A 26,471-nucleotide genomic window follows, 5' to 3' on the forward strand; every position below is an offset into this window, starting at 1 on the left:
GAGCCGCTGATGTTCTTTCCTTTTTCCTCTGTCTGCCTGACAGGAATTCCCAAGGCCGAGCCCAGTGTGCTTCTCTCCCTCTCCTTCTCCTTCCGACTCCTGACTCCAACTGACTGACTTCCTAACCAACCCACCAGTTTTACCCTTTGTGAGGAGTGGCCTAGTACATAGAACCCTTAGCTCCCCCTGGTGGACCGGCATGTGAAGTGTGTGTGTGTGGCTGTGATACCTGGCAGGGTAAACTCTTTTGGTGCCATCAGACGTAACATTGCTCCCCCTGGTGGAAGAACGACATTACTGCAACGACCAGGACTCTGGGGCGCTGCATCTCCATCCCCCCTTCTCATCCTCTCTCCGCCCCCCATCTCCTCATGCTCTCTCTCCCCGTCTCCTGATGGTCTCTAGTCCCCCATCTCCTCATCCTCTCTCTGTGTCCTCATTCGCCCTCATCCCTCTGTCTCCTCATCCTCTCTTTCCATCCTCCTCTATCTCTCTACCCATCTCCTCTTTCTCTCTTGTCCCCTCATCTCTTCATTCTCTCTCTCTCCCCATCTCCTCATCTACTCCATCTCCCGTCTCCTCATTGTCTCTAGTCCTCCCGTCTTTTCATCCTCTCTCCATGTCCTCATTCTGTCTTGTCCCTCTGTCTCCTCATTCTCTCTCCATCCCCTGACTCCTCACCTTCTGTCTGTCCTCCAGTCTCCTCATTCTCTCTATATCCCCGTCTCCTCATTATCTCTCCATCTCCCGTCTCCTCATCCTCTCTCTGTATGTCAACCTTTCTCCTCATTCTATCTTGTCCCCCGTCTCCTCATCCTCTCTGTCCCTGTCTCCTCATTCTCTCCATGTCCCCCCGTCTCCTCACCCTCTCTTTCTATGTCAACCTTTCTCCTCATTCTCTCTGATCCCTCCATCTAATCACTCTCTCTCTCTCCGTCCCCATCTCCTCATAATCTCTCTGTTCCCCCTTTCTCCTCATCCTCTCTGTACCCCAGTCTCCTCATTCTCTCTATGTCCCCCTGTCTCCCCATTCTATCTCGTCCCATCTCCTCACCCCTCTTTCTCCTTCCCCCTTCTCCGCATTCTCTCTTGTCCCCCAGACTCCTCATTCTCTCTCTCTCTCTCTCTCTCTCTCTCCTCGTGCTCTATCTCCCTGTCCCCTTATCCTCTTTCTCCTTCCCTCGTCTCCTCATCCTCTCTTTGTCCCCCAGTCTTTTCATTCTCTCTCTGTCCCCGTCTCCTCATTCTCTCTCATCCCTCGTCTCCTCATGATCTCTCTCTCTGTTTCCTTTTCCTCTCTCTCTACGTCCCGTCTCCCCATCCTCACCGTTTCCTCATCCTCTCTCCCTCATTCTCTCTCATCCCTCCATCTCCTCATCCTCTCTCCGTCACCCGTCTCCTCATCCTCTCGTCCACAATCTCCTCATTCTCTCTCGTACCCCGTCTCCTCATGCTCTCTTTCCCCTTCCCCCTTCCCCTCATTCTCTCTTTTGGCCCCCCTGCCTCCTCATTATTTCTGTATCTTTTCAGGCGTTCAATGTCATTAATGGTGGCTCCCATGCCGGAAATAAGTTGGCCATGCAGGAGTTCATGATCCTTCCTGTGGGGGCATCAACCTTCCGCGAGGCAATGCGCATCGGGGCAGAGGTCTACCACAACCTGAAGGCTGTCATTAAGGCCAAGTATGGCAAAGATGCCACCAATGTGGGGGATGAGGGTGGATTTGCTCCCAACATCCTGGAGAACAATGAGGGTGAGCAGACAAGACCCTTTGGGGGAGGTGCAGGGTCTGACAGTGACCTGCGTACTCCTCACCCCTCATTGTATAATCGTACAGTATAATGTCTGCACCCGGAGTTCAGTGGGTAATGAACGAGGGTGTTATGTCTCATGCAGCTCTGGAGCTCCTGAAAGCCGCCATCGAGAAGGCCGGATATCCAGATAAGATCGTCATTGGGATGGACGTTGCTGCATCCGAATTCTTCCGCAAAGGAAAATACGATCTGGACTTCAAATCGCCAGACGACCCTAACCGCTACATCAGCGGAGAAGAGCTGGGCAACCTGTACAAGTCCTTCATCAAGGGCTACCCGGGTGAGGGCGGATACTTTATATACCCAGACAGAAGGGAGCTGTGAGCTGCCCCCTTCAGGGTGATACAGATAGAAGGGACCTGTGTGCTGGTCCACCACTGGCAGGGTGATACAGATAGGAGGGGGCTGTGAGCTGGCCCCACCCCCTGCAGGGTAATTGTGACGGGGTGTACGGCAGAGCAAGAAGGGACAACAGGCCGAGGGATGATTCAACAGATTTATTATCAAGAACGCTGGAACAACACATGCAGGTAGATCTACAGAGTCCACAATTAGTCCAATGGAACAGGTTCGGGGGCACCTCCCGATAATCCTTGTGCCAGGTAACAAAGCAATAGTCCACAATTAGTCCAAGGGATCCCAAAACAATCTCACGAACGACGAGATATGTCCTCAGCTCAAGTCTCGCCCCGTTCGCTTCCACAGTCCTAGATGGGCGTGGGGTCTTGCCTCAGCTAAAAATCCCCACTCCTCCTTCAAGGATCAACTCACATCTGATCTCAAAATAAGAATGGATTGTCTGAGCTCCAGGGATCCGCCCAAGAAGGGGAGTAGAGGTCACACCTTCTATTCAATGGTTGGGTCCACCAGAAGATTCTAGACTGGTTGGCTCCACTTAGTCTATTCATTGTGTGCATTTGACTAGCCACCTGCTGTGAGGAAGAATGGCTATTCCTTCCCTAGTGGTGTGGACAAAGCTTAATTACATTATAGCTCAGGGCTGCAAGTATTGGGGGAAGGAGACAGGTTAGTTACATACACCCCATAACATTGCAAAATGTACAGTAAATACAACGAAAGAGAAGTCGCATCACATCATGACATTTTATACAAAATACAGGACAGGGAAAAAAGTACAGATCATGACAGTAATCATCTCCTCTTTTCCATGCAGTGGTCTCCATCGAGGATCCCTTTGACCAGGATGACTGGGATAACTGGAAGAACTTCCTCTCCACTGTTGACATCCAGGTCGTTGGTGATGATTTGACTGTCACGAATCCAAAGAGGATCCAGAAAGCTGTGGAGCAGAAAGCCTGCAACTGCCTCCTGCTGAAGGTCAACCAGATCGGCTCCGTCACTGAGTCCATCCAGGCGTAAGTGTCCAGAGTGGCCACTGTAAAGACACCAACACTGTGGGGAGAGGATGCATGAATTCTGTTCTTTCCTTCAGTCCCATCGCTCCAATGTATAACATCCCACCCCCTAGTGTATAACATCAGTTCCCCCCCTTCCCGGCGTATAACATCCGGCCATCCCTCTTGGTGTATAACATCCTACCATCTATGTTTAACATCCCGCCCCCCAGCTCGTGTATAACATCCCGCCCCTTCATCTCCACCCAGTGTATAACATTTGGCCTCTTCCCCTATCCCTGTATAACATTCATTGCCTCAAACACACCTAGTGTATGACATCCGGCCACTCCATCTCCCCCTAGTGTATGACATCTAGCACTTCACACACCCCTTCCCCATTGTATAACTTCCGGCCCCCCCATCTCCTCATCGATGTGCAACATCCGGCCCCTCCATTTCCCCACGATGTGTAACATCTGGCCCCTCCATCTCCCCACGATGTATAATATCCGGTCCCTCCGTTTCCTCACGATGTATAACATCCGGCCCCTCCATCTCCCCATGATGTATAACATCCGGCCCCTCCATCTCCCCACAATGTATAACATCTGGTCCCTCCATCTCCCCATGATGTATATTATCCGGCCCCTCCAACTCCCCACGATGTATAACATCCTGCCCCTCCAACTCCCCCACGATGTATAACATCCGGCCCCTTCATCTCCCCACAATTTGTAACATCCGGCCCCTTCATCTCCTCGGCGATGTGTAACATTCGGCCCCTCCATCTCCCATGATGTGTAACATCAGGCCCCCCATCTTCCCACGATGTATAACATCTGGCCCCTCCATCTCCCCACGATGTGTAACATATATCCCCTCCATCTCCCCACGATGTATAACATCTGGACCCACCATCTCCCCACGATGTGTAACAACAGACCCCTCCTTCTCCCCATGATGTGTAACATCCAGCCCCTCCATCTCCCGACGATGTATAACTACTGGCCCCCTATCTCCCCACGATGTGTAACATATATCCCCTCCATCTCCCCACGATGTGTAACATCTGGACCCTCTATCTCCCTACAATGTGTAACATACACCCCCTCCATCTCCCCATGATGGGTAACATCCGGCCCCTCTATCTCCCCATGATGTGTAACATCCACCTCCATCTACCCATGATATGTAACATCCAGCAACTCCACATCCCCCGGTGTGTAACATGCAGCCCCTCCATCTCTCCACGATGTGTAAGATCCGGCCCCTCCATCTCCCCCCAGTGTATAAGATCCAGCCCCTCCATCTCCCGACGATGTGTAACATCCGTCCCCTCCATCTCCCGACGATGTGTAACATCCGTCCCCTCCATCTCCCTCCGATGTGTAACATCTGGCCCCCCATCTCCCCACAATGTGTAACATCTGGTCCCACATCTCCCTATGATGTGTAACATCCGGCCCCTCCATCTCCCTGGTGGTGTGTAACATCCAGTCCCTCCATCTCCCCACGATGTATAACATCTGGACCCTCTATCTTCCCATGATGTGAAACATCTACCCCTCCATCTCCCCATGATGTGTAACATCCAGCCCCTCCATCTCCTCACGATGTGTAACATCCAGCCACTCCATCTCCCTGGCGGTGTGTAACATGCAGCCCCTTCATCTCTCCACGATGTGTAAGATCCGGCCCCTCCATCTCCCTCCAGTGTATAACATCCAGTCCCTCCATCTCCCCCCGATGTCTAACATCTGGCCCCTGCATCTCCCCATGATGTGTAACATCTGGCCTCCCATCTCCCCATGATGTGCAACATCTAGCCCCCATCTACCCACAATGTGCAATATCTGTCTCCTCCATCTCCCTGGAGGTGTGTAACATCCGGCCCCCCATCTCCCCACGATGCGTAACATCCAGCCCCCCCTTAACCCCATGATGTGTTACATCCAGCCCCTCCATCTATCCCCAGTGTATAACATCTGGCCCATTCATCTCCCAATGATGTGTAACATCTGGCCACTCCATCTCCCAAAGATGTGTAACATCCGGCCCCTCCATCTCCCTGGCGGTGAGTAACATCCAGCCCTTCCATCTCCTCACAATGTGTAATATCCAGCACCTCCACATCCCCAGTGTGTAACATGCAGCCCCTCCATCTCTCAACGATGTGTAACGTCCGGCCCCTCCATCTACCCCCAGTGTATAACATCTGGCCCGTTCATCTCCCCATGATGTGTAACATCCGGCCCCTCCATCTTCCCGGCGGTGTGTAACATCCACCCCCTCATCTCCCTATGATGTGTAACATCCAGCTCCTCCATCTCCTCTCGATGTATAACATCATAGTAACATAGTTAGTAAGGCCGAAAAAAGACATTTGTCCATCCAGTTCAGCCTATATTCCATCATAATAAATACCCAGATCTACGTCCTTCTACAGAACCTAATAATTGTATGATACAATATTGTTCTGCTCCAGGAAGACATCCAGGCCTCTCTTGAACCCCTCGACTGAGTTCGCCATCACCACCTCCTCAGGCAAGCAATTCCAGATTCTCACTGCCCTAACAGTAAAGAATCCTCTTCTATGTTGGTGGAAAAACCTTCTCTCCTCCAGACGCAAAGAATGCCCCCTTGTGCCCGTCACCTTCCTTGGTATAAACAGATCCTCAGCGAGATATTTGTATAGTCCCCTTATATACTTATACATGGTTATTAGATCGCCCCTCAGTCGTCTTTTTTCTAGACTAAATAATCCTAATTTCGCTAATCTATCTGGGTATTGTAGTTCTCCCATCCCCTTTATTAATTTTGTTGCCCTCCTTTGTACTCTCTCTAGTTCCATTATATCCTTCCTAAGCACCGGTGCCCAAAACTGGACACAGTACTCCATGTGCGGTCTAATTAGGGATTTGTACAGAGGCAGTATAATGCTCTCATCATGTGTATCCAGACCTCTTTTAATGCACCCCATGATCCTGTTTGCCTTGGCAGCTGCTGCCTGGCACTGGCTGCTCCAGGTAAGTTTATCATTAACTAGGATCCCCAAGTCCTTCTCCCTGTCAGATTTACCCAGTGGTTTCCCGTTCAGTGTGTAATGGTGATATTGATTCCCTCTTCCCATGTGTATAACCTTACATTTATCATTGTTAAACCTCATCTGCCACCTTTCAGCCCAAGTTTCCAACTTATCCAGATCCATCTGTAGCAGAATACTATCTTCTCTTGTATTAACTGCTTTACATAGTTTTGTATCATCTGCAAATATCGATATTTTACTGTGTAAACCTTCTACCAGATCATTAATGAATATGTTGAAGAGAACAGGTCCCAATACTGACCCCTGCGGTACCCCACTGGTCACAGCGACCCAGTTAGAGACTATACCATTTATAACCACCCTCTGCTTTCTATCACTAAGCCAGTTACTAACCCATTTACACACATTTTCCCCCAGACCAAGCATTCTCATTTTGTGTACCAACCTCTTGTGCGGCACGGTATCAAACGCTTTGGAAAAATCGAGATATACCACGTCCAATGACTCACCGTGGTCCAGTCTATAGCTTACCTCTTCATAAAAACTGATTAGATTGGTTTGACAGGAGCGATTTCTCATAAACCCATGCTGATATGGAGTTAAACAGTTATTCTCATTGAGATAATCCAGAATAACATCCCTCAGAAACCCTTCAAATATTTTACCAACAATAGAGGTTAGACTTACTGGCCTATAATTTCCAGGTTCACTTTTAGAGCCCTTTTTGAATATTGGCACCACATTTGCTATGCGCCAGTCCTGCGGAACAGACCCTGTCGCTATAGAGTCCCTAAAAATAAGAAATAATGGTTTATCTATTACATTACTTAGTTCTCTTAGTACTCGTGGGTGTATGCCATCCGGACCCGGAGATTTATCTATTTTAATCTTATTTAGCCGGTTTCGCACCTCTTCTTGGGTTAGATTGGTGACCCTTAATATAGGGTTTTCATTGTTTCTTGGGATTTCACCTAGCATTTCATTTTCCACCGTGAATACCGTGGAGAAGAAGGTGTTTAATATGTTAGCTTTTTCCTCGTCATCTACAACCATTCTTTCCTCACTATTTTTTAAGGGGCCTACATTTTCAGTTTTTATTCTTTTACTATTGATATAGTTGAAGAACAGTTTGGGATTAGTTTTACTCTCCTTAGCAATGTGCTTCTCTGTTTCCTTTTTGGCAGCTTTAATTAGTTTTTTAGATAAAGTATTTTTCTCCCTATAGTTTTTTAGAGCTTCAATGGTGCCATCCTGCTTTAGTAGTGCAAATGCTTTCTTTTTACTGTTAATTGCCTGTCTTACTTCTTTGTTTAGCCACATTGGGTTTTTCCTATTTCTAGTCCTTTTATTCCCACAAGGTATAAACCGCTTACACTGCCTATTTAGGATGTTCTTAAACATTTCCCATTTATTATCTGTATTATTAGTTCTGAGGATATTGTCCCAGTCTACCAGATTAAGGGCATCTCTAAGCTGTTCAAACTTTGCCTTCCTAAAGTTCAATGTTTTTGTGACTCCCTGACAAGTCCCCCTAGTGAAAGACAGGTGAAACTGCACAATATTGTGGTCGCTATTTCCTAAATGCCCAACCACCTGCAGATTTGTTATTCTGTCAGGTCTATTAGATAGTATTAGGTCTAAAAGTGCTGCTCCTCTGGTTGGATTCTGCACCAATTGTGAAAGATAATTTTTCTTGGTTATTAGCAGAAACCTGTTGCCTTTATGGGTTTCACAGGTTTCTGTTTCCCAGTTAATATCCGGGTAGTTAAAGTCCCCCATAACCAGGACCTCATTATGGGTTGCAGCTTCATCTATCTGCTTTAGAAGTAGACTTTCCATGCTTTCTGTTATATTTGGGGGTTTGTAACAGACCCCAATGAGAATTTTGTTACCATTTTTCCCTCCATGAATTTCAACCCATATGGACTCGACATCCTCATTCCCTTCGCTAATATCCTCCCTTAAAGTGGACTTTAGACAAGACTTTACATAGAGACAAACCCCTCCTCCTCTCCGATTTTTACGATCCTTTCTAAACAGACTGTAACCCTGTAAGTTAACTGCCCAGTCATAGCTTTCATCTAACCATGTCTCGGTTATTCCCACTATGTCAAAGTTACCTGTAGATATTTCTGCTTCTAGTTCTTCCATCTTGTTTGTCAGGCTTCTGGCGTTTGCGAGCATGCAGTTTAGAGGATTTTGTTTTGTTCCAATCTCCTCACTGTGGATTGTTTTAGAAATGTTCTTACCTCCCTTCTGAGTATGTTTTCCTGGGTCGTCTTTGTTCGAGTCTAATGTTTTTCTTCCCGTCCCCTCTTCTTCTAGTTTAACGCCCTCCTGATGAGTGTAGCGAGTCTTCTGGCGAATGTGTGTTTCCCAGGTTTGTTGAGGTGTAGTCCGTCTCTGGCGAGGAGTCCATCATACCAGTAATTCACACCGTGGTCCAGGAATCCAAATCCTTGTTGTCTGCACCATCGTCTTAGCCAGTTGTTTGCATCAAGGATCCTGTTCCATCTCCTGGTGCCATGCCCGTCTACTGGAAGGATAGAAGAAAAAACTACCTGTGCATCCAGTTCCTTTACTTTCTTCCCCAACTCTTCAAAGTCCTTGCAGATTGTCGGTAGGTCCTTCCTTGCCGTGTCATTGGTGCCAACATGTATCAGAAGAAATGGGTGAACGTCCTTGGAGCTGAAGAGCTTTGGTATCCTATCGGTCACATCCTTGATCATCGCACCTGGAAGGCAGCATACTTCTCTTGCAGTTATGTCCGGTCTGCAGATGGCTGCTTCTGTGCCTCTCAGTAGTGAGTCTCCCACCACCACCACTCTTCGTTGCTTCTTGGCTGTACTTTTTGCTGTCACTTGTTGCTGTGTGCCCTTTTCTATTTTGCTTGCTGGTATTGCTTCATCCTTAGGTGTGCCATCTTCATCCTCTACAAAGATTTGATATCGGTTCTTCAGTTGTGTGGTTGGTGATTTCTCCATGGTCTTCTTGCTTCTTTTGGTCACATGCTTCCACTCATCTGCTTTTGGAGGTTCTCTGACACTTTTTGCACCTTCTGTGACCAGTAGAGATGCTTCTGTTCTGTCTAGAAAGTCTTCATTCTCTTTGATGAGTTTCAAAGTTGCTATTCTTTCTTCCAGACCCCGCACCTTTTCTTCTAAAAGGGCCACTAGTCTACACTTCTGACAGGTGAAATTGGATTCTTCTTCTGGTCGATCTGTGAACATGTAGCACATGCTGCAGCTCACCATGTAGGTTGTCACATCTGCCATGTTGCTCCTAGATCCTGCTGACTTGCTGTGTGTTTTCCTTCTTGTGTAATCTACTCAGCCAAGCTCTCTTGCAATAATGTCCTACGGCGCGCGGTTTGGTGATGCTTTCGAAGCAGCTGGTCCCGGCTGTACCCAACGATCTTCTAGCTTAGGGAGACTTCGCTTCTCCCAGAAGGCACCTGGAATATGCAAATTAGCCTCCTGAAGCTTGAATCCCTGGTTTGGTGATGCTTTCGAAGCAGCTGGTCCCGGCTGTACCCAACGATCTTCTAGCTTAGGGAGACTTCGCTTCTCCCAGAAGGCACCTGGAATATGCAAATTAGCCTCCTGAAGCTTGAATCCCTGGTTTGGTGATGCTTTCGAAGCAGCTGGTCCCGGCTGTACCCAACGATCTTCTAGCTTAGGGAGACTTCGCTTCTCCCAGAAGGCACCTGGAATATGCAAATTAGCCTCCTGAAGCTTGAATCCCTGGTTTGGTGATGCTTTCGAAGCAGCTGGTCCCGGCTGTACCCAACGATCTTCTAGCTTAGGGAGACTTCGCTTCTCCCAGAAGGCACCTGGAATATGCAAATTAGCCTCCTGAAGCTTGAATCCCTGGTTTGGTGATGCTTTCGAAGCAGCTGGTCCCGGCTGTACCCAACGATCTTCTAGCTTAGGGAGACTTCGCTTCTCCCAGAAGGCACCTGGAATATGCAAATTAGCCTCCTGAAGCTTGAATCCCTGGTTTGGTGATGCTTTCGAAGCAGCTGGTCCCGGCTGTACCCAACGATCTTCTAGCTTAGGGAGACTTCGCTTCTCCCAGAAGGCACCTGGAATATGCAAATTAGCCTCCTGAAGCTTGAATCCCTGGTTTGGTGATGCTTTCGAAGCAGCTGGTCCCGGCTGTACCCAACGATCTTCTAGCTTAGGGAGACTTCGCTTCTCCCAGAAGGCACCTGGAATATGCAAATTAGCCTCCTGAAGCTTGAATCCCTGGTTTGGTGATGCTTTCGAAGCAGCTGGTCCCGGCTGTACCCAACGATCTTCTAGCTTAGGGAGACTTCGCTTCTCCCAGAAGGCACCTGGAATATGCAAATTAGCCTCCTGAAGCTTGAATCCCTGGTTTGGTGATGCTTTCGAAGCAGCTGGTCCCGGCTGTACCCAACGATCTTCTAGCTTAGGGAGACTTCGCTTCTCCCAGGAGGCACCTGGAATATGCAAATTAGCCTCCTGAAGCTTGAATCCCTGGTTTGGTGATGCTTTCGAAGCAGCTGGTCCCGGCTGTACCCAACGATCTTCTAGCTTAGGGAGACTTCGCTTCTCCCAGAAGGCACCTGGAATATGCAAATTAGCCTCCTGAAGCTTGAATCCCTGGTTTGGTGATGCTTTCGAAGCAGCTGGTCCCGGCTGTACCCAACGATCTTCTAGCTTAGGGAGACTTCGCTTCTCCCAGAAGGCACCTGGAATATGCAAATTAGCCTCCTGAAGCTTGAATCCCTGGTTTGGTGATGCTTTCGAAGCAGCTGGTCCCGGCTGTACCCAACGATCTTCTAGCTTAGGGAGACTTCGCTTCTCCCAGAAGGCACCTGGAATATGCAAATTAGCCTCCTGAAGCTTGAATCCCTGGTTTGGTGATGCTTTCGAAGCAGCTGGTCCCGGCTGTACCCAACGATCTTCTAGCTTAGGGAGACTTCGCTTCTCCCAGAAGGCACCTGGAATATGCAAATTAGCCTCCTGAAGCTTGAATCCCTGGTTTGGTGATGCTTTCGAAGCAGCTGGTCCCGGCTGTACCCAACGATCTTCTAGCTTAGGGAGACTTCGCTTCTCCCAGAAGGCACCTGGAATATGCAAATTAGCCTCCTGAAGCTTGAATCCCTGGTTTGGTGATGCTTTCGAAGCAGCTGGTCCCGGCTGTACCCAACGATCTTCTAGCTTAGGGAGACTTCGCTTCTCCCAGAAGGCACCTGGAATATGCAAATTAGCCTCCTGAAGCTTGAATCCCTGGTTTGGTGATGCTTTCGATGCAGCTGGTCCCGGCTGTACCCAACGATCTTCTAGCTTAGGGAGACTTCGCTTCTCCCAGAAGGCACCTGGAATATGCAAATTAGCCTCCTGAAGCTTGAATCCCTGGTTTGGTGATGCTTTCGAAGCAGCTGGTCCCGGCTGTACCCAACGATCTTCTAGCTTAGGGAGACTTCGCTTCTCCCAGAAGGCACCTGGAATATGCAAATTAGCCTCCTGAAGCTTGAATCCCTGGTTTGGTGATGCTTTCGAAGCAGCTGGTCCCGGCTGTACCCAACGATCTTCTAGCTTAGGGAGACTTCGCTTCTCCCAGAAGGCACCTGGAATATGCAAATTAGCCTCCTGAAGCTTGAATCCCTGGTTTGGTGATGCTTTCGAAGCAGCTGGTCCCGGCTGTACCCAACGATCTTCTAGCTTAGGGAGACTTCGCTTCTCCCAGAAGGCACCTGGAATATGCAAATTAGCCTCCTGAAGCTTGAATCCCTGGTTTGGTGATGCTTTCGAAGCAGCTGGTCCCGGCTGTACCCAACGATCTTCTAGCTTAGGGAGACTTCGCTTCTCCCAGAAGGCACCTGGAATATGCAAATTAGCCTCCTGAAGCTTGAATCCCTGGTTTGGTGATGCTTTCGAAGCAGCTGGTCCCGGCTGTACCCAACGATCTTCTAGCTTAGGGAGACTTCGCTTCTCCCAGAAGGCACCTGGAATATGCAAATTAGCCTCCTGAAGCTTGAATCCCTGGTTTGGTGATGCTTTCGAAGCAGCTGGTCCCGGCTGTACCCAACGATCTTCTAGCTTAGGGAGACTTCGCTTCTCCCAGAAGGCACCTGGAATATGCAAATTAGCCTCCTGAAGCTTGAATCCCTGGTTTGGTGATGCTTTCGAAGCAGCTGGTCCCGGCTGTACCCAACGATCTTCTAGCTTAGGGAGACTTCGCTTCTCCCAGAAGGCACCTGGAATATGCAAATTAGCCTCCTGAAGCTTGAATCCCTGGTTTGGTGATGCTTTCGAAGCAGCTGGTCCCGGCTGTACCCAACGATCTTCTAGCTTAGGGAGACTTCGCTTCTCCCAGAAGGCACCTGGAATATGCAAATTAGCCTCCTGAAGCTTGAATCCCTGGTTTGGTGATGCTTTCGAAGCAGCTGGTCCCGGCTGTACCCAACGATCTTCTAGCTTAGGGAGACTTCGCTTCTCCCAGAAGGCACCTGGAATATGCAAATTAGCCTCCTGAAGCTTGAATCCCTGGTTTGGTGATGCTTTCGAAGCAGCTGGTCCCGGCTGTACCCAACGATCTTCTAGCTTAGGGAGACTTCGCTTCTCCCAGAAGGCACCTGGAATATGCAAATTAGCCTCCTGAAGCTTGAATCCCTGGTTTGGTGATGCTTTCGAAGCAGCTGGTCCCGGCTGTACCCAACGATCTTCTAGCTTAGGGAGACTTCGCTTCTCCCAGAAGGCACCTGGAATATGCAAATTAGCCTCCTGAAGCTTGAATCCCTGGTTTGGTGATGCTTTCGAAGCAGCTGGTCCCGGCTGTACCCAACGATCTTCTAGCTTAGGGAGACTTCGCTTCTCCCAGAAGGCACCTGGAATATGCAAATTAGCCTCCTGAAGCTTGAATCCCTGGTTTGGTGATGCTTTCGAAGCAGCTGGTCCCGGCTGTACCCAACGATCTTCTAGCTTAGGGAGACTTCGCTTCTCCCAGAAGGCACCTGGAATATGCAAATTAGCCTCCTGAAGCTTGAATCCCTGGTTTGGTGATGCTTTCGAAGCAGCTGGTCCCGGCTGTACCCAACGATCTTCTAGCTTAGGGAGACTTCGCTTCTCCCAGAAGGCACCTGGAATATGCAAATTAGCCTCCTGAAGCTTGAATCCCTGGTTTGGTGATGCTTTCGAAGCAGCTGGTCCCGGCTGTACCCAACGATCTTCTAGCTTAGGGAGACTTCGCTTCTCCCAGAAGGCACCTGGAATATGCAAATTAGCCTCCTGAAGCTTGAATCCCTGGTTTGGTGATGCTTTCGAAGCAGCTGGTCCCGGCTGTACCCAACGATCTTCTAGCTTAGGGAGACTTCGCTTCTCCCAGAAGGCACCTGGAATATGCAAATTAGCCTCCTGAAGCTTGAATCCCTGGTTTGGTGATGCTTTCGAAGCAGCTGGTCCCGGCTGTACCCAACGATCTTCTAGCTTAGGGAGACTTCGCTTCTCCCAGAAGGCACCTGGAATATGCAAATTAGCCTCCTGAAGCTTGAATCCCTGGTTTGGTGATGCTTTCGAAGCAGCTGGTCCCGGCTGTACCCAACGATCTTCTAGCTTAGGGAGACTTCGCTTCTCCCAGAAGGCACCTGGAATATGCAAATTAGCCTCCTGAAGCTTGAATCCCTGGTTTGGTGATGCTTTCGAAGCAGCTGGTCCCGGCTGTACCCAACGATCTTCTAGCTTAGGGAGACTTCGCTTCTCCCAGAAGGCACCTGGAATATGCAAATTAGCCTCCTGAAGCTTGAATCCCTGGTTTGGTGATGCTTTCGAAGCAGCTGGTCCCGGCTGTACCCAACGATCTTCTAGCTTAGGGAGACTTCGCTTCTCCCAGAAGGCACCTGGAATATGCAAATTAGCCTCCTGAAGCTTGAATCCCTGGTTTGGTGATGCTTTCGAAGCAGCTGGTCCCGGCTGTACCCAACGATCTTCTAGCTTAGGGAGACTTCGCTTCTCCCAGAAGGCACCTGGAATATGCAAATTAGCCTCCTGAAGCTTGAATCCCTGGTTTGGTGATGCTTTCGAAGCAGCTGGTCCCGGCTGTACCCAACGATCTTCTAGCTTAGGGAGACTTCGCTTCTCCCAGAAGGCACCTGGAATATGCAAATTAGCCTCCTGAAGCTTGAATCCCTGGTTTGGTGATGCTTTCGAAGCAGCTGGTCCCGGCTGTACCCAACGATCTTCTAGCTTAGGGAGACTTCGCTTCTCCCAGAAGGCACCTGGAATATGCAAATTAGCCTCCTGAAGCTTGAATCCCTGGTTTGGTGATGCTTTCGAAGCAGCTGGTCCCGGCTGTACCCAACGATCTTCTAGCTTAGGGAGACTTCGCTTCTCCCAGAAGGCACCTGGAATATGCAAATTAGCCTCCTGAAGCTTGAATCCCTGGTTTGGTGATGCTTTCGAAGCAGCTGGTCCCGGCTGTACCCAACGATCTTCTAGCTTAGGGAGACTTCGCTTCTCCCAGAAGGCACCTGGAATATGCAAATTAGCCTCCTGAAGCTTGAATCCCTGGTTTGGTGATGCTTTCGAAGCAGCTGGTCCCGGCTGTACCCAACGATCTTCTAGCTTAGGGAGACTTCGCTTCTCCCAGAAGGCACCTGGAATATGCAAATTAGCCTCCTGAAGCTTGAATCCCTGGTTTGGTGATGCTTTCGAAGCAGCTGGTCCCGGCTGTACCCAACGATCTTCTAGCTTAGGGAGACTTCGCTTCTCCCAGAAGGCACCTGGAATATGCAAATTAGCCTCCTGAAGCTTGAATCCCTGGTTTGGTGATGCTTTCGAAGCAGCTGGTCCCGGCTGTACCCAACGATCTTCTAGCTTAGGGAGACTTCGCTTCTCCCAGAAGGCACCTGGAATATGCAAATTAGCCTCCTGAAGCTTGAATCCCTGGTTTGGTGATGCTTTCGAAGCAGCTGGTCCCGGCTGTACCCAACGATCTTCTAGCTTAGGGAGACTTCGCTTCTCCCAGAAGGCACCTGGAATATGCAAATTAGCCTCCTGAAGCTTGAATCCCTGGTTTGGTGATGCTTTCGAAGCAGCTGGTCCCGGCTGTACCCAACGATCTTCTAGCTTAGGGAGACTTCGCTTCTCCCAGAAGGCACCTGGAATATGCAAATTAGCCTCCTGAAGCTTGAATCCCTGGTTTGGTGATGCTTTCGAAGCAGCTGGTCCCGGCTGTACCCAACGATCTTCTAGCTTAGGGAGACTTCGCTTCTCCCAGAAGGCACCTGGAATATGCAAATTAGCCTCCTGAAGCTTGAATCCCTCCATCTCCCCACAATGTGTAACATTTGGCCCCTCCATCTCTCCAGTGGTGTGTAACATCCAGCCCATGCATCTCCCCAAGATGTGTAACATCTGGCCCCCATCTCCACACAATGTGTAACATCCATCTTCTCCATCTCCCGGTGGTGTGTTACATCCGGCCCCCCATCTCCCTACAATGTATAACATCTGGCCCTTCCATCTGCCTACGATGTGTAACATCCAGCCCCTCTCTATCCCCCAGTGTGTAACATGCAGCCCCTCCATCTCTCCGCGATGTGTAACATCAGGCCCCTCAATCCCCCCAGTTTATGACATCCGGCCCCTCCATCTCCCCATGATGTGTAGCATCCAGCCCCTCCATCCCCCCCCCGTGTGAAACACCTGGCCCCTTCATCCTCCCCAGTCTATGATATCTGGCCCCTCCATCTCACCCTCCCCTCGATGTATGACATCCGGACCCTCACCTCCCCTGTGTATGACGTCTGGCCCTCCCACGTGCCATAAACCTTTACCAACATTCAGTGCCAGTCTGGGGTGCCAGGGGCCCTCCAGTAACACTGACACTGGGGGCCACTGTTCAGCTACATGCAGATATCACATTACCGTCATATATAATAATAGGGGGTAGTTTGTTAGACTAAGGTGCAGATGACGCCTTTCTGTATATAGTGGGGACCATACAAGCAATGGATGGATTTATAGGAATCCCGCGGTGCCGCTATTTACCGCTGCGTATACTCAGCATGTCAATTTCTGTAGTGCAGCATTTAGGACGTTGCGCTTTAGACGCTGCACAGATCCTCTGCGTCCAATACGCTGCTATTCCTCATCGTGGCCGAACTGGTTTTATTTCATCTACAGCTGTAAGTTGGCTCAGTCTAACGGATGGGGTGTGATGGTCAGCCACCGCTCCGGAGAGACCGAGGACACCTTCATCGCTGACCTGGTGGTGGGACTCTGCACAGGACAGGTAAGGAGGACGGGAAGGAGGAGGACAGGGACTGTGTACAGGACAGGTAAGGAGGACGGGAAGGAGGACGGGAAGACAGGCCGCACCCAGGAGAGGGAAGGAGGAGGACGGGAAGGAGGACGGGAAGACAGGCCGCACCCAGGAGAGGGAAGGAGGAGGACGGGAAGACAGGCCGCACCCAGGAGAGGGAAGGAGGAGGACGGGAAGGAGGACGGGAAGACAGGCTGCACCCAGGAGAGGGAAGGAGGAGGACGGGAAGACAGGCCGCACCCAGGAGAGGGAAGGAGGAGGACGGGGAAGAAAGGCTGCACCCAGGAGAGGGAAGGAGGAGGACGGGGAAGACAGGCCGCACCCAGGCGGGGGAAGGAGGAGGACGGGGAAGACAGGCTGCACCCAGGAGAGGGAAGGAGGAGGACGGGAAGACAGGCTGCACCCAGGAGAGGGAAGGAGGAGGACGGGGAAGACAGGATACACCCAGGAGAGGGAAGGAGGAGGACGGGAAGGAGGACGGGAAGGAGGACGGGAAGACAGGCTGCACCCAGGAGAGGGAAGGAGGAGGACGGGAAGACAGGCCGCACCCAGGAGAGGGAAGGAGGAGGACGGGGAAGAAAGGCCGCACCCAGGAGAGGGAAGGAGGAGGATGGGGAAGACAGGCCGCACCCAGGCGGGGGAAGGAGGAGGACGGGGAAGACAGGCTGCACCCAGGCGGGGGAAGGAGGAGGACGGGGAAGACAGGCTGCACCCAGGAGAGGGAAGGAGGAGGACGGGAAGACAGGCTGCACCCAGGAGAGGGAAGGAGGAGGACGGGGAAGAAAGGCTGCACCCAGGCGGGGGAAGGAGGAGGACGGGGAAGACAGGCCGCACCCAGGCGGGGGAAGGAGGAGGACGGGGAAGACAGGCTGCACCCAGGCGAGGGAAGGAGGAGGACGGGAAGACAGGCCGCACCCAGGCGGGGGAAGGAGGAGGACGGGGAAGACAGGCTGCACCCAGGAGAGGGAAGGAGGAGGACGGGGAAGACAGGCCGCACCCAGGCGGGGGAAGGAGGAGGACGGGGAAGACAGGCTGCACCCAGGAGAGGGAAGGAGGAGGACGGGAAGACAGGCTGCACCCAGGAGAGGGAAGGAGGAGGACGGGGAAGAAAGGCTGCACCCAGGCGGGGGAAGGAGGAGGACGGGGAAGACAGGCCGCACCCAGGCGGGGGAAGGAGGAGGACGGGGAAGACAGGCTGCACCCAGGCGAGGGAAGGAGGAGGACGGGAAGACAGGCCGCACCCAGGCGGGGGAAGGAGGAGGACGGGAAGGAGGACGGGAAGGAGGACGGGAAGACAGGCTGCACCCAGGAGAGGGAAGGAGGAGGACGGGAAGACAGGCCGCACCCAGGAGAGGGAAGGAGGAGGACGGGGAAGAAAGGCCGCACCCAGGAGAGGGAAGGAGGAGGACGGGGAAGACAGGCCGCACCCAGGCGGGGGAAGGAGGAGGACGGGGAAGACAGGCTGCACCCAGGCGGGGGAAGGAGGAGGACGGGGAAGACAGGCTGCACCCAGGAGAGGGAAGGAGGAGGACGGGAAGACAGGCTGCACCCAGGAGAGGGAAGGAGGAGGACGGGGAAGAAAGGCTGCACCCAGGCGGGGGAAGGAGGAGGACGGGGAAGACAGGCCGCACCCAGGCGGGGGAAGGAGGAGGACGGGGAAGACAGGCTGCACCCAGGCGAGGGAAGGAGGAGGACGGGAAGACAGGCCGCACCCAGGCGGGGGAAGGAGGAGGACGGGGAAGACAGGCTGCACCCAGGAGAGGGAAGGAGGAGGACGGGGAAGACAGGCCGCACCCAGGCGGGGGAAGGAGGAGGACGGGGAAGACAGGCTGCACCCAGGAGAGGGAAGGAGGAGGACGGGAAGACAGGCTGCACCCAGGAGAGGGAAGGAGGAGGACGGGGAAGAAAGGCTGCACCCAGGCGGGGGAAGGAGGAGGACGGGGAAGACAGGCCGCACCCAGGCGGGGGAAGGAGGAGGACGGGGAAGACAGGCTGCACCCAGGCGAGGGAAGGAGGAGGACGGGAAGACAGGCCGCACCCAGGCGGGGGAAGGAGGAGGACGGGGAAGACAGGCTGCACCCAGGAGAGGGAAGGAGGAGGACGGGAAGAAAGGCTGCACCCAGGAGAGGGAAGGAGGAGGACGGGGAAGACAGGCCGCACCCAGGCGAGGGAAGGAGGAGGACGGGGAAGACAGGATACACCCAGGCGAGGGAAGGAGGAGGACGGGGAAGACAGGATACACCCAGGAGAGGGAAGGAAGAGGACGGGGAAGACAGGCTGCACCCAGGCGAGGGAAGGAGGAGGACAGGAAGACAGGATACACCCAGGAGAGGGAAGGAGGAGGACGGGGAAGACAGGCTGCACCCAGGCGGGGGAAGGAGGAGGACGGGGAAGACAGGCCGAACCCAGGAGAGGGAAGGAGGAGGACGGGGAAGACAGGCCGCACCCAGGCGGGGGAAGGAGGAGGATGGGGAAGAAAGGCTGCACCCAGGAGAGGGGAGGAGGATGGGGAAGACAGGCTGCACCCAGGCGAGGGAAGGAGGAGGACGGGAAGACAGGCTGCACCCAGGAGAGGGAAGGAGGTGGATGGGGAAGACAGGCTGCACCCAGGCGAGGGAAGGAGGAGGATGGGGAAGACAGGCTGCACCCAGGAGAGGGAAGGAGGAGGATGGGGAAGACAGGCTGCACCCAGGCGAGGGAAGGAAGAGGACGGGAAAGACAGGCTGCACCCAGGCGAGGGAAGGAGGAGGACGGGGAAGACAGGATACACCCAGGCGAGGGAAGGAGGGGGACGGGGAAGGCTGGCTGCACCCAGGAGAGGGAAGGAGGAGGACGGGGAAGACAGGCTGCACCCAGGCGAGGGAAGGAGGAGGACGGGGAAGGCTGGCTGCACCCAGGAGAGGGAAGGAGGAGGACGGGGAAGACAGGCTGCACCCATGCGAGGGAAGGAGGAGGACGGGGAAGACAGGCTTCACCCAGGAGAGGGAAGGAGGAGGATGGGGAAGACAGGATACACCCAGGCAGGGGAAGGAGGAGGACGGGGAAGACAGGCTGCACCCAGGCGAGGGAAGGAGGAGGACGGGGAAGACAGGATACACCCAGGCGAGGGAAGGAGGAGGACGGGGAAGACAGGCTGCACCCAGGCGAGGGAAAGAGGACGGGGAAGACAGGCTGCACCCAGGCGAGGGAAGGAGGAGGACGGGGAAGACAGGATACACCCAGGCGAGGGAAAGAGGACGGGGAAGACAGGCTGCACCCAGGAGAGGGAAGGAGGACGACGGGGAAGACAGGCTTCACCCAGGAGAGGGAAGGAGGACGGGGAAGACAGGCTGCACCCAGGCGAGGGAAGGAGGAGGATGGGGAAGACAGGCCGCACCCAGGCGAGGGAAGGAGGATGGGGAAGACAGGCTGCACCCAGGCGAGGGAAGGAGGAGGACGGGGAAGACAGGCTGCACCCAGGCGAGGGAAGGAGGACAACGGGGAAGACAGGCTGCACCCAGGCGGGGGAAGGAGGAGGACGGGGAAGACAGGATACACCCAGGAGAGGGAAGGAGGAGGACGGGGAAGACAGGCCGCACTCAGGCGGGGGAAGGAGGAGGACGGGGAAGACAGGCTGCACCCAGGAGAGGGAAGGAGGAGGATGGGGAAGACAGGATACACCCAGGCGAGGGAAGGAGGAGGACAGGATACACCCAGGAGAGGGAAGGAGGAGGACAGGATACACCCAGGAGAGGGAAGGAGGAGGACAGGATACACCCAGGAGAGGGAAGGAGGAGGACAGGATACACCCAGGAGAGGGAAGGAGGAGGACAGGATACACCCAGGCGGGGGAAGGAGGACGGGGAAGACAGGCTGCACCCAGGAGAGGGAAGGAGGAGGATGGGGAAGACAGGCTGCACCCAGGCGAGGGAAGGAGGAGGACAGGGAAGACAGGCTGCACCCAGGCGAGGGAAGGAGGAGGACGAGGAAGACAGGCTACACCCATGCGAGGGAAGGAGGAGGACGGGGAAGACAGGCTGCACCCAGGCGAGGGAAGGAGGAGGACGAGGAAGACAGGCTGCACCCAGGCGAGGGAAGGAGGAGGACGAGGAAGACAGGCTGCACCCAGGCGAGGGAAGGAGGAGGACGAGGAAGACAGGCTGCACCCAGGCGAGGGAAGGAGGAGGAAGAGGAAGACAGGCTGCACCCAGGCGAGGGAAGGAGGAGGACGAGGAAGACAGGCTACACCCATGCGAGGGAAGGAGGAGGACGGGGAAGACAGGCTGCACCCAGGCGAGGGAAGGAGGAGGACGAGGAAGACAGGCTGCACCCAGGCGAGGGAAGGAGGAGGACGAGGAAGACAGGCTGCACCCAGGCGAGGGAAGGAGGAGGACGAGGAAGACAGGCTGCACCCAGGCGAGGGAAGGAGGAGGAAGAGGAAGACAGGCTGCACCCAGGCGAGGGAAGGAGGAGGAAGAGGAAGACAGGCTGCACCCAGGCGAGGGAAGGAGGAGGACGGGGAAGACAGGCTGCACCCAGGCGAGGGAAGGAGGAGGACGGGGAAGACAGGATACACCCAGGCGAGGGAAGGAGGAGGACGGGGAAGACAGGCTGCTCCCAGGCGAGGGAAGGAGGAGGACGGGGAAGACAGGATACACCCAGGCGAGGGAAGGAGGAGGACGGGGAAGTCAGGCTACACCCAGGCGAGGGAAGGAGGAGGACGGGGAAGTCAGGCTGCACCCAGGCGAGGGAAAGAGGAGGACGGGGAAGACAGGCTGCACCCAGGCGAGGGAAGGAGGAGGACGGGGAAGACAGGCTGCACCCATGCGAGGGAAGGAGGAGGACGGGGAAGACAGGCTCCACCCAGGCGAGGGAAAGAGGACGGGGAAGACAGGCTGCACCCAGGCGAGGGAAGGAGGACGGGAAGACAGGCTGCACCCAGGCGAGGGAAGGAGGACGGGAAGACAGGCTGCACCCAGGCGAGGGAAGGAAGAGAAAGGGAAGACTGGGACTGCCTGTCGGACAGGCGAGGAAGACATGGTCTGTGTGCAGGATTGAGGAGGAGGAGGACAAGGACTGCATCCAGAACTGGTGAGGAGGAGAAGAGGGGACTGCGTACAGGACTGGTGAAGAGGAGCAGAGTGATTGTGTACAGGATATGGACTGTGTGCAGGACTGAGAGGAGGACAGGATACAGAATTGGTGAGGAGGACATGGACTGTACAGGACTGGTGAGGAGGACAAGGACAGGGACTGCATACAGGACTGGTGGAGAACGAGGACAGGGACTGTGTAAATGACTGAGGAAGATGACAGGATCTGTATAAGACTGGTGAGGAGGAAGGGGACATGAACTGTGTACAGGACTGAGGAGGAGGACAGGGTACAGGACTGGTGTAGAGGAGAGGGACTGTGTACAGAACTGGTGAGGAGAAGGACAGGGACTGCGTACAGGACTGGTGAGGAGGATAGGGTACAGGACTGATGAAGAGGAGGAGGACTGTGCACAGGACTGGTGAAAGGGAGGAGAGGGACTGTGTACAGGACTGGTGAGTAGGAGGACAGGGACTGTGTACAGGACTGGTGAGTAGGAGGACAGGGATTGTGTACAGGACTGGTGAGTAGGAGGACAGGGACTGCGTACAGGACTGGTGAGGAGGATAGGGTACAGGACTGATTAAGAGGAGGAGGACTGTGCACAGGACTGGTGAGGAGGAGGAGAGGGACTGTGTACAGGACTAGTGAGTAGGAGGACAGAGACTGTGTACAGGACTGGTGAGTAGGAGGACAGGGACTGTGTGCAGGACTGTTGAGAAGGACAGGGACTGTGTGCAGGACTGGTGAGGAGGACAGGGACTGTGTACAGGACTGGTGAGGACAGGGACTGTGTACAGGACTGGTGAGGAGGACAGGGACTGTGTACAGGACTGGTGAGGAGGACAGGGACTGTGTACAGGACTGGTGAGGAGGACAGGGACTGTGTACAGGATTGGTGAGGAGGACAGGGACTGTGTACAGGACTGGTGAGGAGGAGGACAGGGACTGTGTACAGGACTGGTGAGGAGGAGGACAGGGACTGTGTACAAGACCGGTGAAGAGGACAGGGACTGTGTACAGGACTGATGAGGAGGACAGGGACTGTGTACAGGACTGTTGAGAAGGACAGGGACTGTGTACAGCACTAGTGAGGAGGACGTCAGGGACTTATAAAAGACTAGTGAGGAGGACTTGGACTATACGGGACTGAGGAGGAGGATAGGGTACAGGACTGGTGAGGAGGAGGACTGGGGCTGCATACAGGACTGGTGAAGAGAAGGTATACACATGGGCTTCCCACATCACACAATGAAATAAAATGCCAGCACAATAAATAATATTCTGCTCGTTGTTTTCCTAGATTAAGACTGGCGCCCCCTGCAGGTCAGAGAGATTGGCTAAATACAACCAGCTGATGAGGTAAGGCCCGTGCCGCGGCCGCGCACCCTCGTGTTATTATTTATAGCTGGTGGGTTGTATGTGGGCATAAACAATCTAATGAAGGGCAGTGCCCACGGCAGCACTGGGATCTGGGCCGTCGTGTCTCTGACCAGCACCGATCTCTTCTGCAGAATTGAGGAAGAACTGGGCGACAAAGCGAAGTTTGCTGGACGTAACTTCAGAAACCCCCGGGCCAAGTGAAGATAGACGTTCATGAATCTCCTGCCTCATCGGCCTCCTCACCAACCACCTAAGACTCCTCTATATATACTACAGATCCAACATGGCTGCCGTGACCCCATTGCGCCACCCGGAGGAGGGTGTAGATACGCCATTCCTCATCCGCCAGGCCCATTCCTCACATGTACAGGACATTTGGTGCCGTATGAGGCACGATCGTCAGGGCCTCCTACTGCACCTCCACATACCGGTGCCACGCATCCACCTGAGGTGTAAGTGTCCCGTATGACATCACCGGCATCTACTGATGATGTCATACAGCGCCTTGATACTGACAAGGGCCATCATAATGGCGCCTCCATGGAACCCCAAAGAACAAATAAAACAAATATAAAAACCGAAGGAAATGCGTTATGTACTTACTTTTAGGAAGAGATGTCTCTCCTTTCCTAAGTGCTGGAGACTGCTCTCAGGCTCTTCTCAGACGGGCGCAGTATGGGACAGATGTCTCCTGGTCTCGAGGGTCCCAGTGATGGTTGGCAGCTCGTGGTGCCCGGCTGCCTAAATTACTCTCCTCAACCCTGAACCTCCAGCACCAAGAAGGGAAGTGGTGACCGATGGAAGTCAGGGGCCGGAGACAACACTGACCAAAAATAGTGGAGAAAAGGAAACTAAATGTTCACGTCTTTATATCTTCACCTGGAGTGCGAACGTCACATGTAGAAATCTCGGCACTGACCGCTGGTGTCACCATTAATGTCCCATTAGAAGCACAGGGCGGCAGACATGACCAAACCATCAGAAGTCATCTGCACCACACTGGGTTACAGGCGGCCACTGAGCTCATGCCACCTCTCAGGGGCCATCATGGCACAGAGCTCACCCCATACCAGGGCCGTCATGGCACAGAACTCACCCCATACCAGGGCCGTCATGGCGCAAAGCTCACCCCATACTGAGGCCATCATGGCGTAGAGCTCACTCCATACCGGAGCCATCATGGCGTAGAGCTCACTCCATACCACGGCCATCATGGCACAGAGCTCACCCCATACCAGGGCCGTCATGGCGTAGAGCTCACTCCATACCATGGCCATCATGGCGTAGAGCTCACTCCATACCGGAGCCATCATGGCGTAGAGCTCACTCCATACCAGGGCCATCATGGCATAGAGCTCACTCCATATCATGGCACAGAGCTCACTCCATACTGAGGCCATCATGGCACAGAGCTCACTCCATACCAGGGCCATCATGGCACAGAGCTCACTCCATACAGGAGCCATCATGGCGCAGAGCTCACTCCATACCAGGGCCATCATGGCCCAGAGCTCACTCCATACTGGGGCCATCATGGCGTAGAGCTCACCCCATACTGGGGCCATCATGGCGCAAAGCTCACCCCATACTGGGGCCATCATGGCGTAGAGCTCACTCCATACCATGGCCATCATCGCACAGAGCTCACTCCATACAGGAGCCATCATGGCGCAGAGCTCACTCCATACCACGGCCATCATGGCGTAGAGCTCACTCCATACCGAGGCCATCATGGCACAGAGCTCACTCCATACCAGGGCCATCATGGCACAGAGCTCACTCCATACTGAGGCCATCATGGCGCAGAGCTCACTCCATACCAGGGCCATCATGGCACAGAGCTCACTCCATACTGGAGCCACCATGGCGCAGAGCTCACTCCATACCAGGGCCATCATGGTGCAGAGCTCACTCCATACCATGGCCATCATGGCACAGAGCTCACTCCATACAGGAGCCATCATGGCGCAGAGCTCACTCCATACTGAGGCCATCATGGCACACAGCTCACTCCATACTGAGGCCATCATGGCACAGAGCTAACTCCATACCACGGCCATCATGGCGTAGAGATCACTCCATACCATGGCCATCATGGCATAGAGCTCACTCCATACCGGGGCTATCATGGCGCAGAGCTCACTCCATACCGGGGCTATCATGGCACAGAGCTCACTCCATACCACGGCCATCATGGCGTAGAGATCACTCCATACCACGGTCATCATGGCAAAGAGCTCACTCCATACCGAGGCTATCATGGCGCAGAACTCACTCCATACCAGGACTATCATGGCACAGAGCTCACTCAGCAGGTAGAAGTCACTCATGTTATAGGTGGTCTATTTCCTTACTTCTCGTAGCTGATGGATATCTATTGCTGCGCTCACTATGTGCTGTGAGGGGTTGACTCATTCAGGTAAACACGGGAACCGTACTGGTGGTAGTTCATCTACTAGTTTATTAAGGACAGCATAATCTTCAGCAGAGTTCAGGAAAAACAAACAAAGCCTTTCTGGCATAACGGAAAACCAAAAGGTAAAAAAGTCCTTGCCCTGCAGGGTTCACTGTAGGCACCACATACAGCGTCCTTAGCTCCTCCTGGAGCCACGTTGGAGTTCCACCTCTCCCAGCACACCACCCCCACAACTGTCATAGCTAGGTATTTAACACCCCATGTGATGATCATATGACCCTGACCTCACACAGGTCCTGTCAGGACTCTGCAGGTAAAGATAAGGTGGACCCTCTCCCAACCGCTCTATGGAGGTCCACCAAAACCAGCCCATAACATAACTTAACCATCTCACGGCATAGCATACTGGAGGAAAACTATTCTGGTTTCACATCACTGAAGATAATATGTGCAGTGACACATATCTCCCAGGTCCGTTAAAGCACTGGTTAGAGGCAAAATGATATAATCTTTCTTATCTTAATAAAAAAAACCAGAATAAAGAAAAAATTCTCAATCTTCATCTAGAACTTAAAAACAAGGAAGAATCCCAACAAAAATTATCCTCTCCTTTGTCAAATATTCATTCTGAAATTATTAGACTGAGAACCGAATTAAGATCTGCTCTTTTTAATGTGTATGATAAGTTTGCAAAGATCATGAAATCTAATTACTATTCTTCATTTAACAAACTTACTAAACTCATGGCTCAAAAATGTAAAGCGATTAGATTAAAAAACAGAAAAAAAGGACTTAAGCATAAAGGCCTTGTGAAGGAAACTGGTTCCTCCCACGTCACTAATCCGGGACGCCACTACACAGGCCCAGCTCTCCAGTGCCCCTTTGTCTCTCAGGTCAATAAGGGAACTGCACCTAGCGCAAACGGCCACCGGAGAGACTGCCCTGTTACCCATGCTGGGTATTCTAAGATTCGCAATCAGAATAAAGGATCAGCCCAAGATTAATTTATGGTTTAATTGCCTTAAGGGCGCACTAGATAATTACAAGAAATATGCAGAAAAATATACCAAGAGTTACAGTCAGTCAAATAC

At 53.1% G+C, this 26,471-nt stretch overlaps 1 protein-coding gene across 1 annotated transcript in view; it reads left to right on the forward strand.

Annotated features, from left to right (window-relative positions):
• LOC138677410 (beta-enolase) overlaps positions 1 to 23,551 on the forward strand; it is a 36,260-nt gene extending 12,709 nt beyond the window's left edge. The window contains exons 7-12 of the mRNA XM_069767513.1: positions 1,531 to 1,753; positions 1,897 to 2,094; positions 2,989 to 3,190; positions 16,370 to 16,478; positions 22,885 to 22,943; positions 23,096 to 23,551. Of these exons, the coding sequence (XP_069623614.1) occupies positions 1,531 to 1,753; positions 1,897 to 2,094; positions 2,989 to 3,190; positions 16,370 to 16,478; positions 22,885 to 22,943; positions 23,096 to 23,165 (861 nt within the window). The 3' untranslated portion in view covers positions 23,166 to 23,551. The remainder of the gene's footprint in view (positions 1 to 1,530; positions 1,754 to 1,896; positions 2,095 to 2,988; positions 3,191 to 16,369; positions 16,479 to 22,884; positions 22,944 to 23,095) is intronic.
• The last annotated feature ends 2,920 nt before the right edge of the window (positions 23,552 to 26,471 follow it).

The sequence above is a fragment of the Ranitomeya imitator genome, chromosome 4 (genome assembly GCF_032444005.1).
Source record: "Ranitomeya imitator isolate aRanImi1 chromosome 4, aRanImi1.pri, whole genome shotgun sequence".
Lineage (NCBI taxonomy): Eukaryota > Metazoa > Chordata > Amphibia > Anura > Dendrobatidae > Ranitomeya > Ranitomeya imitator.